The sequence below is a fragment of the Schistocerca nitens genome, chromosome 10, assembly GCF_023898315.1.
Source record: "Schistocerca nitens isolate TAMUIC-IGC-003100 chromosome 10, iqSchNite1.1, whole genome shotgun sequence".
Taxonomy (NCBI): domain Eukaryota; kingdom Metazoa; phylum Arthropoda; class Insecta; order Orthoptera; family Acrididae; genus Schistocerca; species Schistocerca nitens.
In genome coordinates, this window is record NC_064623.1 from 177,195,013 (window position 1) to 177,217,309 (window position 22,297).

At 37.8% G+C, this 22,297-nt stretch overlaps 1 protein-coding gene across 1 annotated transcript in view; it reads left to right on the forward strand.

The window, feature by feature from the left end:
* LOC126210492 (zinc finger protein 808-like) overlaps positions 1-22,297 on the forward strand; it is a 180,124-nt gene that overhangs the window by 85,002 nt on the left and 72,825 nt on the right. Inside the window, exon 5 of the mRNA XM_049939724.1 lies at positions 2,707-2,769. Within this exon, the coding sequence (XP_049795681.1) occupies positions 2,707-2,769 (63 nt within the window). The remainder of the gene's footprint in view (positions 1-2,706; positions 2,770-22,297) is intronic.

Below are 22,297 nucleotides of genomic sequence, written 5' to 3' on the forward strand. Positions count from 1 at the left end.
CAAATTGAACTGATACAGGTACAGAAGCACTTGCGACTTTACGGGATTTCCTGCGACGTCGACACACACTTTGGGTGGGACGAACACAGTCACTGTTAGCTAAAGTGTCACTGGACGGGTGGGAATGAACTACATTAATGTCCATGGGCGAAGGTCCACGAGCCTGATTGTCCTGGGTGCGATTCCGGCGCGAAGCAAAAGGCCTGGAATTATTGCGATTGTCTGATCTAAGCTTCTTCTGGCAAACACTTTGAACATGTCCCTTCTTTTGACAGTAAAAGCAAATAGCTTGGCGTGACGGGCAATTTTCACGCGAATGTCTAGTTGCACACCGCGGGCATGATTTCACTGCAGTTGCTTGCTTACGCGGCGCACGTGTTTGCGAGCGAGGCTGCGACGGGCGCGAGGGCCGCTTAGCGTCCCGTGCAGCGGGCCCGGCGGGCTGATTAATGTGACACACTGCTGGCGAAGTTTCAAATGAGTCCTGAGCAAAGTCAAGTGTGTCTTGCCTATCCAATATGTCTATCACTTGTTGAAGGGAGGGATTTACGAGTTTCAAAATCTGTTCCCGTATGCGAACATCAGAAACGTTCTGTGCTATTGCATCACGCACCATTGTATCGGAATATGGGAGGCCACATTCACAGGCAAACGCGCAGTCTCTAGTAAGGCCTTGCAAAGTTGCAACCCACTCCCTATTAGTCTGACCGGCCGTACGTTTTGTACGAAAGAACGTATACCGTTTTGCAACTACATTTACTGTTTCTTTGAAATAGGCATCTAAAGCAGACAAAATTTCTTCGTAGGACAGAGTTGCTACGTCGCGTCGGGGAAACAATTTCACTATCACACGGTAGGTAGACACACCGACACAAGAAAGCAAAAACGGCTGCCGCTCTTTACCTTGTATTCTGTACGCGGCGAGATGAAACTGGAACTGGCTGGCCCACTCAGTCCAGGTTTCGCACGTGGCCTCAAAGGGCCTAAATGGCGGTGCGACAGCGTTGTGTGGCTGCGGTAGCGATGAAGCGGCGGCTGCCGCATCGGTTTGCAGCGCACGTTGACCCTGGACGAGCTGTCCAAGGGCTTCCAATAACGCCTGCGTCTGCTGATTCTGCAAGCGAAAAAATTCGGACAGTACATCTGGAGATTGTGGCGAAGCCATGACACAAGCAAATCAGAGCACAAAAAGGGAAAAAGAACAAATCAGTCCAAAGCAGAAAAAAAACACTTTTTCTCGTCGCCATGTGATGTGTCGGCAGCTGGGCCAACACCTTGTAGATCGAAGTGGCTGAAAGTGCACGCTAAACTAACGCAGACGGGCGTGAAGTACTGGAACATGAGACTTATTAATGAATAAGAAGAAAAGTACGTAGCTGGAATAATATACTTAACTTTATTCTCTTGTTGGAATACATCTCTTGAATAGTAGTAAGCTATAAGCACTGATACAAATGGCGCCTTGCTAGGTAGTAGCTATGGAATAAGCTGAAGGCTATTCTATCAGTCTCTCGGCAAATGAGAGGAAGACTTGGTAGGTCTGGTCGCAAGCTATGTCGTCCGTACAACTGGGGCGAGGTCATGTCCGTGTCTTGTGACCTGCCATGTGGTGGCGCTAGGATTGCGATTACACAGTGGCGACACGCGGGTCCGACATGTACTACAGGACCGCGGCCGATTTAAGTTACCACTTAGCAAGTGTGGTGTCTAGCGGTGACACCACATCAGTAATGGTAACAAGCTTTGTGTTTTATTTTTCTTTTGAACCAGCTGCAAGCATCCAGCTTGTAACAAAATTTAGCAACTGCTGATGAGCTGTCACTGCCAACAACTCGCATATATTCAGCAAACAGGAATGATTAATTCAAAACTTTATCACAAGCAAAGTTAATCGTTTACCTCTGGTTGAAAATTAGGCAATTACCATCTATTGATATGTCTCCATACTTGCAGCGAGAGGAAATAATTGACTCAATAAAAAAATAACCAGTATTCTTGATGTGCACAGATTTAGTATCTATGCAGCATTATGAAACAAGAATAGACAATGCACAATACAAAAATGAGGGATGTGATAATATCCTTCTAAAAATCCCAAGCAAAACAATCCTCATAAATGTGGTATAAACTAGAAAAAAATCTGGTCTAAATAATGCCATAGGGCATAATCGAGCTACTGACAAGATGGGAACTATGTTGGAGTTTTAACCAGGCCATTCAAACTTGCCAGATGATCCTAAATATATAGTGATCAGCATCCTAAATTGGTCCAGTGCTGGGGACAATAGCTATTTAAAAACAAAAATTAGTCTGAATCTAATTGGTGAGAGAAATTTATTGCACAGCTCAGCCAAAAGAAGGGATATACATGTGTTTGACCCATGCTGAGACATAAAAGGATAGTTAATTTGGTACTGAAGGGAAGTGTGGGTGTTAAAAATCACAGAGGCAGACCAAGGCTTGACTGCAGTAAGCAGCTTCAAATTGTTACAGGGTGCAGTAGCTATACAGGGGTGCAGAGGACAGACTAGTGTGAAGTGTTGCATCAAACCAGTCTTTTGATCAAAGATTATGAGTTATGCCAATGCTCCTACTTTGAGAAATGTAATTTTTTTATGTAGGTATTGGAAATGTAGACATTTAGTTTATCTCACTTTCTTTGTTCCACTTTTTATTTGATGTGTAACTGCCATTCTTTCTGTATAGGCATGTCTGTCAGAGGAAGAAACCACATCTCCACTTGATGCGGCTCACATAAAAAAGGAACCTGTAAGTAATGACAAACATGTGATTCTTTTGTTGCATGAATCTGTACATCAATCAATAAACTCAAAACTGTGGGAAGGAGTAATTTTTTGAAGTTATTTGCACTGTTATGGAAAGAAATAATAGTATTTCTAGTTGATTTTACATTCATTATAAAATTAACAACTAATAGGAAATAAAACTACATTGGATGTGGACTAAAACCCAAATATTTTCCTTTTACAATAAGTGGTGTTACAAAGTCTCCCAAGTCTGCATCATGGATCGACTCACAGCATCAATTAGCCAATGGCTTTCTCAGTTTCTTAGACATAAACACTAATTTCTGTCCATAAATATTTATAGTGCCATTTTCAAAAAATGGAAATTCTAGGTTGGAACATCAGCAATATTAGGAAAAGGATAGACTGCTACTCACCATAAAAATGACATGCTGAATTGCAGACTGGAGCAATGAAAAGGCTGTTACACATTTTGCTTTTGGCCAGAGTCTTCTTCAGAAAACATGCATACGTGCACAACCACCATCTCCAGCAGACATTCCAGTCTTAGCTGCTCGAGATGGCAGCCGTGTGTGCATGTGCATGTGTCTTTCCTGCCTGCGTGTGCCTTTTCTGCCTGCGTGTGCCTTTTCTTTACTGGAAAAGGCTTTTGCTGCAAACTAAATATGTAATAGTCTTTTCATTGTGCCTGTGTGCAACTCAATTTTAATGACAGCATTTTGTTGCTTTGCATTTATGTATTCTGCTTAGCAGTTTATAAGCACAAGATGTGATACTGTTCATCTATAAAGTTTCATTTCTGTGTTAATTTCGTTTCTTCAGTTCTGTGACGATATTGTTTTTTGAAAATAATGTAATACAGTTTTGAACATTAGGTGAGATGAAACAGTCTGTATTGAAAATTCTTCAATATGGGTGAGTTTAAAGTAAAATGAAATAAAAGGAGGAAAAGAAATCATGTTTAGCTCTCTTAGAACATCTCTCAAGATTTTTTTGAAAAACCAGTGTTATTAGCCACAGGTGTGCTAAATATTATTTTGTAACATTACTTGAAATTCAGAGATTAGTAGAGTTTGGGTGGTGAAATAAAGGTGACAATCTGAGGCCCTTTCTGTGTGATATGATATACAGGACAGTCATAATTAAACTTTCCCTACTTGAGCCAGTGTAGATTATTTACCATAGGGATACCCAAATTAATAGGAATGATGTTCAGACTGTGTGCTGCAAGATTTGTGTTGTTAGTACTGTTAGTGTCATAATTTGCCTTTAGGCAACAGTACTGGTACTGCAACGTAGGTTTGAAACATGAGCATCTGTGTACATTGCAGTTGCAGACTGTCAATATGGGTCTGCACAAGGTGAGTGGCGCTTTGCTCGTAAAGTTTTTTTATCAAAACAACAGCAGTGGTGGTGCTGTTCACAAGTATTGATGCAGTAAAGGAATACAGAGAGGTGTTCTTTCCACACCAGGGTTAAAGAACAAATTTGGAAGTTTGAATTCACTGGTGATTCGAGAATTACTCCTAGGAGAAGTCAGCAACGAATTGTGCCACAAACTGTTGAAGAATTTACTGTTGCCATGGCTGAGAATGCTGGACACAGTGTGTGATCTTCAAGAAGTGCACAAGCTATGTCACAACAGCTGAACACTCTATAGTCTCCCATTCAAAAAGTACTGTGAATGGTATTTGTGCAATCTTCTAGGCTGTTGTGGATACGGACTGAGCAATGTTTGTAACCTGGTATGTAAACATTGTATACAATTAACAAATGTTACCCTCTCATGTAAAGTAAAATTAGTTTCTTTCAATGGTTTATTTTTAATTATCTTCTGCAAGACCTTACAAAAAGTTTACATGAAGTTTCATTGTCCTATGATCATTCATTTCTCATGGGGGATCTCTCAAGCATTGAAAATTTAATTATAATCACCCCTTAAGTTAATGAATTTATTATTTTTTGCTTATATTTCCATTAGAATAGTCTCCTAAAATGACTGAAACAAAGTGGTGGACCACACGTAATGGCAATTAGTACAAAAGAAATAACAATGCCATGTATTTTCAGTTATTATTATTATTATTATTATTATTATTATTTCTTTACTTTCTCAGACGTTAAGTCTGGTTAAAAATGGAAAGTGACGCGGACCTTGATCAAGCGTCACTTCCTTTGAACTGTACGGTATATGTTATATTGCATTTAGGAACTTTCGGGCAATTGAACATGTATCAATAATTACGGATTTCTGTAATTGTATATATAAGTTTGGATGTAGCTGTATTGCATTGATGTACTGGTGGATATTGTGTGGTATGACTCCTGTAGTTGATAGTATAATTGGTATAATGTCAACTTTATCCTGATGCCACATGTCCTTGACTTCCTCAGCCAGTTGGATGTATTTTTCAATTTTTTTCTCCTGTTTTCTTTTGTATATTTGTTGTATTGGGTATGGATATTTCGATTAGTTGTGTTAATTTCTTCTTTTTATTGGTGAGTATGATGTCAGGTTTGTTACGTGGTGTTGTTTTATCTGTTATAATGGTTCTGTTCCAGTATAATTTGTATTCATCATTCTCCAGTACATTTTGTGGTGCATACTTGTACGTGGGAACGTGTTGTTTTATTAGTTTATGTTGTAAGGCAAGCTGTTGATGTATTATTTTTGCTACATTGTCATGTCTTCTGGGGTATTCTGTATTTGCTAGTACTGTACATCCACTTGTGATGTGATCTACTGTTTCTATTTGTTGTTTGCAAAGTCTGCATTTATATGTTGTGGTATTGGGATCTTTAATAATATGTTTGCTGTAATATCTGGTGTTTATTGTTTGATCCTGTATTGCAATCATGAATCCTTCCGTCTCACTGTATATATTGCCTTTTCTTAGCCATGTGTTGGATGCGTCTTGATCGATGTGTGGCTGTGTTAGATGATACGGGTGCTTGCCATGTAGTGTTTTCTTTTTCCAATTTACTTTCTTCGTATCTGTTGATGTTATGTGATCTAAAGGGTTGTAGAAGTGGTTATGAAATTGCAGTGGTGTAGCCGATGTATTTATATGAGTGATTGCTTTGTGTATTTTGCTAGTTTCTGCTCGTTCTAGAAAGAATTTTCTTAAATTGTCTACCTGTCCATAATGTAGGTTTTTTTATGTCGATGAATCCCCTTCCTCCTTCCTTTCTGCTTAATGTGAATCTTTCTGTTGCTGAATGTATGTGATGTATTCTATATTTGTGGCATTGTGAACGTGTAAGTGTATTGAGTGCTTCTAGGTCTGTGTTACTCCATTTCACTACTCCAAATGAGTAGATCAATATTGGTATAGCATAAGTATTTAACTTTTGTCTTGTTTCTTGCTGTCAATTCTGTTTTCAGTATTTTTGTTAGTCTTTGTCTATATTTTTCTTTTAGTTCTTCTTTAATATTTGTATTATCTATTCCTATTTTTTTTCTGTATCCTAGATATTTATAGGCATCTGTTTTTTCCATCGCTTCTATGGAGTCACTGTGGTTATCCAATATGTAATCTTCTTGTTTAGTGTGTTTTCCCTTGACTATGCTATTTTTCTTACATTTGTCTGTTCCAAAAGCCATATTTATATCATTGCTGAATACTTCTGTTATCTTTAGTAATTGCTTGAGTTGTTGATTTGTTGCTGCCAGTAGTTTTGCATCATCCATGTATATAGCAAATGTGTGATTTTGTGTGGGTATGTTCCAGTAATATTATATCCATAATTTGTATTATTTAGCATGTTGGATAGTGGGTTCAGAGCAAGACAGAACCAGAAAGGACTTAATGAGTCTCCTTGGTATATTCCACACTTAATCTGTATTGGCTGTGATGTGATATTATTTGAATTTGTTTGGGTATTAAGTGTGGTTTTCCAGTTTTTCATTACTATGTTTAGGAACTGTATCAATTTAGGATCTACTTTGTATATTTCCAATATCTGTAGTAACCATGAGCGGGGTACACTATCAAAAGCTTTTTGGTAATCAATGTATGCGTAGTGTAGTGACCTTTGTTTAGTTTTAGCTTGATATATCACCTCTGTATCTATTATCAGTTGCTCTTTACATCCTCGTGCTCCTTTGCAGCAGCCTTTTTGTTCTTCATTTATAATTTTGTTCTGTGTTGTATGTGTCATTAATTTCTGTGTAATGACTGAAGTTAATAGTTTGTAGATTGAAACTTCCTGGCAGATTAAAACTGTGTGCCCGACCGAGACACGAACTCGGGACCTTTGCCTTTCGCGGGCAGGTGCTCTACCAACTGAGCTACCGAAGCATGACTCACGCCCGGTACTCACAGCTTTACGTCTGCCAGTACCTCGTCTCCTACCTTCCAAACTTTACAGAAGCTCTCCTGCGAACCTTGCAGAACTAGCACTCCTGAAAGAAAGGAGATTGCGGAGACATGGCTTAGCCACAGCCTGGGGGATGTTTCCAGAATGAGATTTTCACTCTGCAGCGGAGTGTGCGTTGATATGAAACTTCCTGGCAGATTAAAACTGTGTGCCCGACCGAGAGTCGGGCACACAGTTTTAATCTGCCAGGAAGTTTCATATCAGCGCACACTCCTCTGCAGAGTGAAAATCTCATTCTGGAAAGTTTGTAGATTGTTGGTAGACAAGTTACGGGGCGATATTTAGCTGGGTTTGCTGTGTCTGCTTGATCTTTAGGTTTCAGATAGGTTATTCCATGTGTAAGTGTATCAGGGAATGTGAATGTGTTGAGGTGAACTTCTTTAGCCAGAAATTTGATGTTCTATCATTTCCAGGGCCTTTCCAATTGTGCGTAGAATTAATTGCTCGGGTGACTTCATGTTGCAAAATTATCACTTCAGGCATTTGTGGTATCATCTTGTATGAGTCTGTTTCTGCTTGTATCCACCGTGCATGCCTGTTATGTTGTACCGGGTTTGACCATATGTTGCTCCAGAAGTGTTCGATGTCTGTTATGTTTGGTGGATTGTCTATTTTAATGTGTGTGTTATCTATTGTTTGGTAAAATCTCTTTTGGTTTGTGTTGAATGTTTGGTTTTGTTTCCTTCTATTTTCCCTTTTTTTGTATCTTCTAAGTCGTTTGGCCAATGCTTGTAATTTATTATTATTATTATTATTATTATTATTATTATTATTATTATTTTTACTGTTTTGAAGGGGATTCAGATATGATTTAGAATAGTAGTTTTTGTAACCATATTTATTAATGAATGTGGGTAAGTGCACCTTCGGATATCTTATTATGCTTCCCATTGACATCAATACACCACTGCAACCTTCCTGGCAACTTCATTATTATGCCACAAAACCACTGTTTGGGGGTATTATACACCCACTCTTGGACAGCTGCCAGCAGTTTTTCACAGTTGCTGAAGCTCTTACTTCACACAACATCCTTCATGTTATCGAATAAATCATAACCAGATGGAATGAAATGCTGTGAATTATGGCATGTTTGGCAGAACAAGGAACCCCAGTAATGTTAACTTTGTAATAGTGGCATTGCTGGTGTGGGGTCATGCGTTATTGTGCTGGAGGAGTCCTCCTTTCAGCCACTTTTCATGTTACGTGTACTGAATCATGTGTCTGTCATGTAAGAGTGTCACCATACACCCTGCTCTTGGCAGGTGTTCCATGTGGAAGCCAGCCCATTAGCAATATGCTAAAAGTATCCCAAAAGGTGAAGGACATCTGCTTACCTTCTGATGGAGTAACATGAAATTTCTTGGGCCTAGGACTCCCAGAATGTTTGCATTGCATAGACTGGAATTTCTTCTTAGTTGTATGATAGTGATACCATAACTTGTCACCAGTTTCCCCGAAAAAATCAGGATCGTCATTCATTTCCAATAGTCTAAAACAGACTTCAACTCTTTTTTATCCTTCTAGGCCTGCATCAGTCCTGTGGAAGCCAGTGTGCACACACCTTTTTCATACCCAAATCATCATAAATAGTGGGGTATGAGGCTATGCCTCTGAGGCCTGTCTACAATTTTTCATTCATGAAAGTTTACACATGAATCAGCCATAAACAGTTGAGGGAGAACTTCATTGTTAGCGGATGGCCAGTACTTGCATTCTTGCATGCAGATTCCCTTCCACTAGTGAACCTAGTGATCCAGTTGTAAGCAGTCTTTTGTGCAGGAGCTTCCTGGCCACACACCACAATTAAACATTTATGTATATCTGTTTTTGACTCCTTCCTTCCATAAAAACCATGCAGTCCAGCATTGTCCATGACATTCGCCTTCCCTTTTGTCTATAGCTTTATCAGCTTATCAAAAAACAAGTGCTGTACTAATCTGCCTCCATGTTGTTTAGTCTGTCCATTGAGCAAGCAATGAAAGAAACCAAGAAAGAATTTGAAGAGGGAATTAAAGTTCAGAGAGAAGAAATTAAATATTTGAGGTTTGCTGATGACTGAAATTCTGCCAGAGATGACAAAGGACTTGGAAGAGCAAGAGAGTGGAATGGACACTGTCTTAAAAAGATATTGTAAGATAATCAACAAAAGTGAAACAAAGGTAATAGGATCTAGTTAAGTTAAATCAGGGGACTTTGAGGGAATTACCGGTAGATCAGTAAATAATACACTCAGAGTAATAGATGAGTTTTGCTGTTTGAGCAGCAAAATAACTGGTGATGGATGAAGTGGAGAGGATACAAAATTACAACTGGCAACAGCAGGAAAAGAATTTATGGATTTGTTAACATACAGGGAAAGAGATAAATGCTTGCAAGCAGAGGAATCTACAACAAGGATTTTTGGTACCCGGCCTCAGTTACAAGACTAACATAAGGCAGATACCTTCAGATAAACCAACTTCCAAGTCTAACTGGCAACAGACTCACCTCCACTGTCATCAACAGAAGAATAACCATGCCACCAGCTCATCTAAAGGATTTTTTAGCATCAGGTCTAAAGGGAAAGGCGCCACCAAGATAAGTGAAAACAAATGCCTAACAGTGTTTCACCAAAACATTCAAGCCATAAAGAACAAAGCATAACAGCTAGAAGTAGAATTGGAAAATTTTGATAGCCAAATTTTGTGTATCACTGAACACTGGTGCAAAGGGAAGGAAACTGAACACATTGCATTAGCCTCATTTGACCTTGCATGTTACTATAGCAGAATCTCAATGAATGGTGGAGGTTCATGTATCTATGTAAAAAAAAAAGTATGTCATTTAAAGTTAGAGATGATCTTTTAGATCTAGGTGAGGACAAACATTTCGAACTTTCCGCTGTTGAAATAATAGGACCTGGCATAGCAAAAAAATTAGTCATATTTTGTGTGTAGCGCTCTCCCAGTGGAGACATTGATATATTCTTCTCAAAACTGAATCAAAGCTTAGACAAGGTTTCTGGACCAAAAGCAAATGTAATTATCTGTGGTGACTTAAACATTAATATGATGAAGCCTGATAAGGCTAGCAACATATATGTGAATATTCTAAGCTGTTATGGAATATCCTCCCTTGTTAATTGTCCAACTACAATAATGAAAGAATCCTCCTCATCTATAGATCATGTAGCTACAGATATTGATAGTAAAAAATGTCATATTGTTGTCCAAAACCTGGGCCTATCAGACCACCTCTGCCAGATCTTAAAAACTAACATTCATGTAGAAACTCCTCCTAAACTTTGACATACAAAAGAATGTTTTCCAAATCAGCCCTGTATCAGTTTAAATCCCAGCTAGAATATGAAGATTGGAGGGAAGTCTATGCAGAAACCAATGCAAATCAGAAATTTATCAAGTTCATGTCAATTTTTAAACTCAGATTTGAAGAGATGTTTCCCAAAACTCTTTATCAAATTAAAACTACAAAGAGAAATCAGTGGGTGACTACAGGTATCAAAAAATCCTCAGAAACTCTTAGATATCTCAACTCCATAAAAAATAATCAATCTAACCCAGAAATTCTGCAATTCTACAAAAAGTACAGGAAAATATACAGAAAGGTGTTGCTAGCTGCAAAAAAACTTTCAAACAACAAAATATTACTTGAAGCTGAAAACGAGCAAAGCAGCCTGGAACATCGTCAAACAGGAAACATCTAACTCTGCTAAAAAGGACCTCAATTCACATATTAAAAACAAATATGTACCAGTAGGTAACCCTAAAAAATTAGCTGATTTTGTAAACTCATATGTCAGTAATATTGCAAATAAATTACAGCAGAAATTTCCAGATACGTATGATTTACCTACTCAGAACCAGCCAACAAACTCAATGGTGCTCTTGCCAACTACAGAAAGGGAAGTGGCACTAGTAGTACACCAACTAAAAAATAAAACTTCAGTAGGACTTGATGAAATCCCAGTCTGCGTAATTAAAGATTGTATATACTACATAAAGGGCTCATTAACAGACATAATTAATGAATCTTTCGAATCTGGATACTTTCCGGAGTACCTAAAACAAGCAAAAGTTATACCTATCCTTAAAAACGGAGATGTGGAAAATGTAGAGAACTACAGGCCGATCTCCATACTGTCTATCATTTCTAAAATAGTAGAAATACTAGTCAAAAAGAGACTGCTAAATTACCTGAATAAATATAACCTTCTTTCCAATGACCAATTTGGTTTTAGGCCCGGAAAAGGCACACAATCTGCTATAGCACAGTTCACTAAAGTAATTTTAGAAGCACAGGACAAAAGTGAAAATGTAAGTGGTATCTTTTTAGACTTGTCCAAGGCCTTTGATACAGTTGACCACAAAATCTTACTTCATAAATTAGGGCAAATAGGAATAAGAGGTGTGACAAAGAAGTGGTTCAAATCATACTTGGAAAACAGAGTTCAACGAGTTGAGATATCACAAGTTTCAAACAATTCCCTTATAAAACACCTGTCTGACCCAGAAAATGTGAATATAAGCGTCCCACAGGGAAGTGTATTAGGCCCAATATTGTTTCTTATATACATTAACGACTTCCCACAAAGTATCAGACATGGAGAAAAAATACTTTTTGCTGATGACAGCAACATAGTAACAGGTGAAAATCCAACACAACTGTCAGAAAGAGCAAACGAGGCTCTCAATGATGTCCACAACTGGTCATTAAAAAATAAAGTAACCCTAAATGTAAAGAAAACTAACTATATTAACTTCCAATTGAACAAAAAACACAATGCCACTAGAATAAAAGTTAATAATAATGAATTAGAATGTGTAACAAGTACCAAATTCTTAGGGATGATTGTAGACAGCCAACTGAAATGGACAAACCATGTCAACATTTTGGCAAAGAAATTATCCACAGCATGCTATGCTCTTAGAATCCTTGCACCGGTATGCAATAATACCTGTCTTAAAATAACATATTACGGATATCTACACTCAGTCCTCAGCTATGGGATCATGTTTTGGGGAACAAGTGCCAGTAACATACAAACTGTGTTCAAAGTACAAAAAAGAGCCATAAGGATAATAACAAACAGCAACAACAGGGCTCACTGTCTAGAATTATTTAGAAAGCTAGGCATTCTAACTGTTTCTTGTGAGTATATCTTTCAGAACATAATGTTCATTAAGAAAAATCTCAACATGTACAACACAAACAGCCTAATACATGACCGTGAAACAAGAGCTTGTCACCACCTCCATCTAGATAGAAAGAACAAGGCAAAGACGCAAAAAAAGTATATTTTATAATGGGATAAAACTGTATAACAAATTACCACAAGAAATTAAAGAAATAAATGAGCCCCTCACTTTCAGACAAAAGCTTAAAACCTTTTTAGTGAGTAAAAGTTGTTATACTGTAAAAGAATATTTAACATAGATGTAGATTATTAGCAACATATGACATTATCACCAAAATATTATGTAATTATAAATGTGTGTATGACTAGTTATAAAAACTACACAAAATATGAGAAACCTGTTTCAATGTAAATGTGTGCTCATGTGTTGTAAACTGACGACATCCATACAATATTTATTGTTCCATGGATGAATAAATAAATAAATAAAAATAAATTTAATATCAATTTAAGTGTAAAGCCTTTTCTGAAGGGTCTTATGTGGAGTGTAGCCTTGTATGGAAGTGAAGTTTGGATGATAATCAATTCAGACAAGAACAGAATATAAGCTTTTGAAATATGGTGCTACAGAAGAATGCTGAAGATTAGAGAGGTATCAGATAGCAAATGAGGAGCTACTTAATCAAATTGGGGAGACAAGAAATGAAAAACCCAATTTATTTCCTTTTTACCTACTGGCCATGCAAGTTGTTAGTCATAACGTTGTTGATGCCCTTTATGTATGTTGTGAAACAGTTTGCTCGTGTCACTCAACATATAACACTACAGTCTGCTACTGTTATACCATAGACTTATGACCACAGCAGTTGAGTCCCATAGTGCTCAGAGCCATTTGTTATACCATAACCTCAAAGCTGAAGGCAAATTGTATGACTAGTAATTACTAGTCAAAGCAATTATAGTATAAAGAAGTAGAGCAATGTTATCCTCTGGAAGGAATTTAGTTGTGTTGACCATGATATACCTAATGGAGGTGGCTTATCGGATGTGAAAATCAGAATTACATAAATATTTAAACAGTAACGAACAATAATTTACCTATCCACAGCATCCAAATGATGATAAAAATGGTAGCCAGCCTAATTAGGCATAAGAATGAGTATCATTCTTGTTCAAGGACTGAAAATAAGTAACTTCAATGGGCAAACACAGCCTATAACTTTTGTCACACAAGAGTGCAATGAACTCTGGCACCTGCATATGTTCACATTAAGGTTGGAGCTTACAGAGCAGAACAGACTATTTGTGTTAATATAACAGATAACAATACACAGGGCTTATTCAAACTGAATGATCTCGTAACATTACTATTAATATTCGCTGTAGAATCCTAAATTGGACATAGGTTCAGTCTCTCTCTCTACCAAATACTTTTATATCTGGGGGGGGGGGGGATATTATTTCACTAGCAAACTGTTTCTCACTGTCCTATGAATAAAAGAAGTTGCTGTTATCATAGATAGTGGTCTTTCTATTAATCATTATTTAGCTTAGCACAATAGACAAAATGTGTGCCCTGTTACACTATTAAGAAGCACTTTCAATATACAAGAGAAACCCAATACTGTACAGAACTGGACAGGAATAGCAAGAGTGATTGAAACTTTCTATAATTAAGTAACTTTGTGCATTTGGACTACTTTCAATTTGGGGGGGGGGGGGGGGCGGGGGGCGCCTTGACCACTGTAGCAGAGCAAAATAAACACACTTTCATTACATTAGTGAAACAAGCACATGAACATTTAACTCTCAACAGTTGCAGTTCTGAACTTTTCCTGCAGTGAAACACAAAATTGAGATGTTTGTAAGATCCTTTCAACAAACAATATTAATTTTAGCACACTCTATTGCCATATTAATTTTAATATGCTTTCAATAAAGGACACTCGGTAAGCACTTCAGTGTGGGAGGGACGCTAAGTGGATATGTGACTGAGGATAAATCACAGTAAGTACAAGAGTTCAGTTATAATTTACCTTGTATTTGAGTACACTATAACATCCAATGAACTGATCCTTCACTGTACATTACTATAGTTCTTCTGTTTAATTACAGTGATTGCACAATGTGGTGACGAGTGCATGTTGGTAGGTGGATTTGCAGGTAGAATTGCTGGACTCTGTCATTTTTTGGGGGCGATGATAGGTATCAATTCCAACATAATTCCAACTTGTTACTGCATCCACCCGAGGCTTTGGCACATTGGAAAATGGCACAAAAAGCCCCTCTCGACACCAGCACAATTCACCTTTTTATGAGCTGTTTGTGGTTCATTAGCTCATTCCCGACTGACTCTTAATCCACCTCTTCTATCTATGCCAACCACAATTTGCGTGCGGTACTAAGATCCATTCAGGAGGGGAACCATACCACCTTTTACATACAAAATAACTAAGAACACTAAGTGAAGGTCAGGAGTTTACATAACAGCAAACAATCACTTTAAACAAAACATATTATTTGCACATATTGGTAGTTTTACACAAAATTATTTAAATAAAATTATTCAATTTTAAAGACAACCAAAGAGATTATGTGAGAAAGAAAAGACATATCATTTGCTCATATTGTGCATATTACAGAAATTACACTTTATTATAGTATCAAATTAATCATACACTAATTACAGAAGTTCAATGACGGAATGTTAAACAAAACAGAAAGCTAAATACATCAGCAAATAAATAAAGAAATAAATAAATAAATAAAAATAAAAGGTAGGTTCTGAGCTGTGGTGTTACGAACATGGCAGATTTTATTGGTACACATACTGTTGGGTGTGCTAGGTTGGAGGGTAGATGGGGCACAGGTCATTGTGGTTTAGCCAGTTGGAAAGTATGTACCATCAGTGAAAGCTCTGGCAGCAATGTGATTAGACAGCTAGGCATTATAGGGTGAAATGCTTCAATCTGCAGATGTTAAAAGGAATTTTTCTGATTTCAAGGAGCACTTCTGAAAAAGAAACCTTTTTTAAAATAGAATATTTGCCAGAAAGTTAAAAAAAACCATGTCATGTTTGAACTTCTTTGCCGAGAAACTTTTCAGTTTGGGTGCATTTCGCAATGACCTCTGATATGTGCTTTACACTATAGATTTGTTTGCGCTTCCGCAAGGTACATTTAGATGGACCATATTTTACAGAAATATTTGGCTGCAATAGATATGGAATAGAATGACCATGAGAGCAGTTGTTTTTTTATTTCTGTGACAATGATTTTATATCAGCTGGTCTGCCTCATGTTTCGTTATATCCAAATGGTTTATAAATGTTAAGCTACATTCAGATCTGATGCTGGCAGCTTTAGGGTGTTGAAACCAGTTATCCAGTAAACAGTATTTAAGCGATCTTGGCTTTTGAATTATTTCTGTTGCAGCTAGTTTCAGACGTATTACCTTGTTGTCCATGAAAGGTAGAGAATATTTCGCATTGCAGAGCAAAATCAATCAATCAATCAATCAATCAGTCAATCAATCAAGCTCGCTCTCTCTCTCTCTCTCTCTCTCTCTCTCTCTCTCTCTCTCTCTCTGTTTCTTTCTCACTCTCTCTGTTCTTGTCTGTAAATACTTCCCTCTCAGTCGCACCTGTTCACCTGTTTCATACATCTCTCACTGACAGCACTGCAGTCACATGTTAGAGTGCAAACACTATCATTTCGCTTTTGTTTGAAAGTTTGCACTTCCATATATTGTGTTGTTTTGTTTTGTAGTTTCTTGCTGTGAGCTTGTTTGTATACAGCAAATGAGTTTGTTGTTTGCGTATAGCAATGAAAATGTGGGCAAATGAGAAAACTGTAATGTTTATAATTGTGATTTCCTCTAAGATCGGAGCTATGAGACATGGAAAGTAGTGTCTACGAAGATCACACTGCGAAGAAGGATAGCCGATGATTTGTTGCTGATGAATACAGAATCGTGGTTGATGAAGCTTAAAAAAAATTGCAAAGGCATCAAAACCTTTGCCAAAATGCGAGGCAAAACAGTTGCGGAAGAAGAGTGGAAGTGCAGGCACCTCTTCATCCACATGGTTTGCATTTGATGCCATTGGTTTCGTTCTGTCCCAACGTGGGCCTGAAGCAGGAACTGATAATGTAAACACCAGTTTAGAGGTAAGCAAAAACTTTATTTCTTGTCAACATTAATACAATTATACATTTTTCTAGTATATGTCTTGCCATGCTGTCTGACCCTGATAATTTATTACGTAATTCATGCACTGTTCTCCTACTGCTTTAGCCCTCGTACTTCCATTCCTCAGTACTTTTTGAAGACATTCTACACAGACTTTGTTGTTTTGCTAAGATCCTTGTAATATTCACCTTGTATCCACACCTTCACTATCAAAAATCCCTGGTGGTGAATACAGCATTATTATGTTCATTATGTTGCAAAAAATTGTGCATATATGCACAAACAAAGCAACTTTTGGCGTGTTATCCACTCCTTCAGATAGTGAAGGGAGACAAAAATTTAATAGTCATGGGTGACTGGAATTAATCAGTAGGAAAAGGGAGAGAAGGAAACATAGTAGGTGAATATGGATTGGGGGAAAGAAATGAAAGAGGAAGCCATCTGGTAGAATTTTTGCACAGAGCACAACTTAATCATAGCTAACACTTGGTTCAAGAATCATAAAAGAAGATTGTATACATGGAAGAATCATGGAGATACTGACAGGTTTCAGATAGATTATATAATGGTAAGACAGAGATTTAGGAACCAGGTTTTAAATTGTAAGACATTTCCAAGGGCAGATGTGGACTCCGGCCACAATCTATTGGTTATGAACTGTAGATTAAAACTGAAGAAACTGCAAAAAGGTGGGAATTTAAGGAGATGGGACCTGGATAAACTGAAAGAACCAGAGGTTGTACAGAGTTTCAGGGAGAGCATAAGGGAACAATTGACAAGAATGGGGAAAGAAATACAATAGAAGAAGAATGGGTAGCTTTGAGGGAGTAAGTAGTGAAGACAGCAGAGGATCAAGTAGGTAAAAAGACGAGGGCTAGTAGAAATCCTTGGGTAACAGAAGAAATATTGAATTTAATTGATGAAAGGAGAAAATATAAAAATGCAGTAAATGAAGCAGGCAAAAAGGAATACAGACGTCTCAAAAATGAGATCGACAGGAAGTGTAAAATGGCTAAGCAGGGATGGCTAGAGGACAAATGTAAGGATGTAGAGGCTTACCTCACTAGGGGTAAGATAGATACTGCCTACAGGAAAATTAAAGAGACCTTTGGGGAAAAGAGAGCCACTTGTATGAATATCAAGAGCTCAGATGGAAACCCAGTTCTAAGCAAAGAAGGGAAAGCAGAAAGGTGGAAGGAGTATATAGAGGGTCTATACAAGTGCGATGTGCTTGAGGACAATATTATGGAAATGGAAGACGATGTAGATGAAGATAAAATGGGAGATACGATACTGTGTGAAGAGTTTGACAGAGCACTGAAAGACCTGAGTAGAAACAAGGCCCCCGGAGTAGACAACATTCCATTGGAACTACTGACGGCCTTGGGAGAGCAAGTCATGACAGAACTCTACCATCTGGTGAGCAAGATGTATGAAACAGGCGAAATACCCTCAGACTTCAAGAAAAATATAATAATTCCAATCCCAAAGAAAGTAGGTGTTGACAGATGTGAAAATTACCGAACTATCAGTTTAGTAAGTCACGGCTGCAAAATACTAACGCGAATTCTTTACAGACGAATGGAAAAATTAGTTGAAGCTGACCTCGGGGAAGATCAGTTTGGATTCCGTAGAAATATTGGAACACGTGAGGCAATTCTGACCCTACGACGTATCTTAGAAGCTAGATTAAGGAAATGCAAACCTACGTTTCTAGCATTTGTAGACTTAGAGAAAGCTTTTGACAACGTTGACTGGAATACTCTCTTTCAAATTCTGAAGGTGGCAGGGGTAAAATACAGGGAGCGAAAGGCTATTTACAATTTGTACAGAAACCAGATGGCAGTTATAAGAGTCGAGGGACATGAAAGGGAAGCAGTGGTTGGGAAGGGAGTGAGACTGGGTTGTAGCCTCTCCCCGATGCTATTCAATCTCTATATTGAGCAAGCAGTGAAGGAAACAAAAGAAAAATTCGGAGTAGGTATTAAAATCCATGGAGAAGAAATAAAAACTTTAAGGTTCGCCGATGACATTGTAATTCTGTCAGACAGAGCAAAGGACTTGGAAGAGCAGTTGAACGGAATGGACAGTGTCTTGAAAAGAGGATATAAGATGAACATCAACAAAAGCAAAACGAGGATAATCGTATGTAGTCGAATTAAGTTGGGTGATGCTGAGGGAATTAGATTAGGAAATGAGACACTTAAAGTAGTAAAGGAGTTCAGCTATTTGGGGAGCAAAATAACTGATGATGGTTGAAGTAGAGAGGATATAAAATGTAGACTGGCAATGGCAAGGAAAGCGTTTCTGAAGAAGAGAAATTTGTTAACATCGAGTATAGGTCTAAGTGTCAGGAAGTCGTTACTGAAAGTATTTGTGTGGAGTGTAGCCATGTATGGAAGCGAAACATGGACGATAAATGGTTTGGACAAGAAGAGAATAGAAGCTTTCGAAATGTGGTGCTATAGAAGAATGATGAAGATTAGATGGGTAGATCACATAACTAATAAGGAGGTATTGAATAGAATTGGGGAGAAGAGGAGTTTGTGGCACAACCTGACAAGAAGAAGGGATCGGTTGGTAGGTCATGTTCTGAGGCATCAAGGGATCACCAATTTAGTATTGGAGGGCAGCGTGGAGGGTAAAAATCGTAGAGGGAGACCAAGAGACGAATACCCTAAGCAGATTCAGAAGGATGTAGCTTGCAGTACATACTGGGAGATGAAGAAGCTTGCACAGGATAAATAGCATGGAGAGCTGCATCAAACCAGTCTCAGGAGTGAAGACCACAATGACAACATCCACTCCTAACTCAATTTTTTTCTAGAAGATACAAAAAATTGTCACCATTAAGCCAAAAGTATTTTCAATAACCGTTCTTGCTCTCAAAATTCTATAATTATACACATGGGCACTTACTGTTGAAAATGTCCTCATAATGTTTTCTGTTAATGGAAATGTATTGTCTGCTACAAATACAATATGGACTGGTATTCCCCTGCCAGGAAGAGGCACAGGTTCCAATAAATTTAGAGAATGATCCAGTAGTGCTTCGCCAAGTACAGTGTGTCTAAAAACTCCATCTGAAATCTTTCCTTGGCATCCAGTGTATGTGTATGTAAACTGGCAATTTACAAACAACACTTTGCTGAAGAACTGTTTGTAGTTAAAATTCTTACTACCAGCATTAGATGGGCACACAATAGCTAAGTGCTTTCCATCCATGGTACCAACACAGTTAGGAAAATTGAAATTCGTGGGCAGTTGTTTTCTACTCTTTAGCAGATTACCAAATTAAAAAGAAAACAAATAAATACTATAAATGCAATAGCAAGATATATACTAGATATTATGATTCAAAAGAAAATGGTGTATTTCAGATAGTGCCAATTGCTAATGATTTATACCCTGTTTTCAGGCCCAGTTACAGACTGACACTAAGGTCATGTTGCAGGGTGTCAGATACCCAGACAGAAGTGAAGGCTTCTAGAAGAAATCGCAGGAGAAACATGAAAGATCGTCATGTAGACAGACAAAAGCAAGAAATTCAAAAGGAGTGGAAACAGTTAACACCACCTTTACACATTTATTGTACAATAACTGTATTAGAGCTAAAGTGGAATTTAAAATCAGTAATTATTTCTACGAAGCAAATCCTGCAATGCTAAGCAGTGCAAGTGGTTCTCCTTTTGGTTCCAGCAAAACTGCATTAGAAATAGTGTATTGTGAAAGTTCTCATGACAGTGATGGACAGGCATTTGCAGAGATTGTATTAATGCTACTGTCATACTTGAAGATTATCTGCAGCAGTGATGAACATTTCAACATACAAGTTTTGCTGTCATCTTCATCAACTGTGTGCAATGTGCTCTTAAACAAAAATAAAACATAAACAAACAAAAATTGTATTCTTATTTCAAACTTACTGTGATGAAATCCCTCAGTACTTCTACCAAAACCGTTCATACTTCTCTTACCAAGATGATTATTGGAAAAATAGTGTAATTTAGAGAGGTACATCAGACTTTCGTATGGAACACTGGTTGCTAAAACCAAAGTGTGATCACAAGTTACATTGTAAGTGCATAAGGTCTCTCACATTTCTACTAGTTTTAGCAATTCTTGGACCAGTTACTTGAACAAGATATTCAAAATTGTTTTTAGACATTTTAGTGAAATTCTGAAACAGCTACATTAATTCAAGAGTTAGGTTTTCTGGATCTTTTCTGCCCCGCAGGAAAGATGGACTCACTTCCACCAGTTCACATTCATCCATTTTGTGGCAATACTGTGGCCTTGTTCAAATTCTTATGGACTAGAAATGTGTTGCTGCAAACACTATTGGGCAACAGTGGGCAGTGTGTTGTCGTACGTGTGGCTGCACTTTGTGTGGCCACTTTGTTCTGTGACAACATTTTTGGGTTATATTGTTGGTGATATACAGTTTTTATTGCCCCTCTAAACATGCCTTTAGTGATTGTTTTACAAGATTGAAGAATGTAGGCAAGTTAATCGGCCACCTGGAATTGGTATGAGGTGAATATTTTTGTGAAGCTAAACACTAGCAGACAGCTTCGGGGCCATGAGTTGACGTGTCCTGGCAGGTGGTCCAGCAGAAGCGACTGGTGAGGCCTGGCGCCAGGTGCAGAGGTGGAGTGAGTAACAGGAATTGGGTAAAATTGGTATCGGGAATTTGGTTGAAGGTCGCTCACTTAGCAGAATGCACCAGCAGTGGCAGACTTCGAAACAAACTGAAAGATGGCTTCTTGCAGTGCTTAGAAATTTGACAATAAATCTTAATTACATAATAAAGCAAATCTTAATATATCTGCAGTCTCAGATAAATGATGTGCATCCAATGACATAACAATATTTGAAATAGCTTTAAAATGACACAGTGAGTAAACAGTTTTACAGTGAACCTCTGAATTAACATTCTTTAAACACCTCATGTGATTTCAACAAACTATATCTCAGATTATAATATTGCACTATAACTGTTGTCCTTGAAAGCTACATATCTGTATCTATTTTATTTCTTAATTTTTTTTGTGTTCTTTGTATCTTTTCATTATGCAGACGTTTTTCAGGACATTGTACTCTCCACAGGAACACAGCAAATGAATGCAGCATGAATACATCATATCTTGTCATACTTGTGCAGTTATTTAATGAATAGCTTACTACTTTTGCCAGATTTTACTTACAGCTGCTAACTCAAAATCATGGTAATTTAAGAAGTGGCCAATCACATATGTTAGCTGGCACCACTATTGTAAAGAGTGCTAAAAGGCCTAAGTAATTGTAGCTGAGCTCAGATGGATGTTCATCTGATGTAAGTGTATTGACTAAGGACCATGTTTGGTTTGGAATGTATCATTGGGGTAGCATGTTTCATTTTAATCTTTTTCTTATGTTCAGGAAGAAATTACAGGCTCTTGGTGCCTTTTCATGCAGATGTCACACTCTTTGCCATGCGTCCATCTGCCATCTTTCAATATGACATTTATCGATCTGATGTCTTCTTCAGTGATTCGTTCTAGTCCGTTTTCAATCCAACATGTTGCAACATGGTATACAATGGTAATGTCAATTGGAAACTCACTCGGAACACACAAAAGGCTTCCAGAATTACAATTCTAAGTGTGCCTGATAACTTTAGGAGCACACCACCCTTCCTGTGCCCCATAGCAGTTCTGTTTATTACCATGCAGAGTTTACCTGCCCATGTGCTTGTTGTAAAGCATGTAATGGATTCAAAGGTTGCACAGTGGTAGATTCTCATGTGTTTTAGTGGATGTCTGTAATCTGTCAGTTTTTGTAG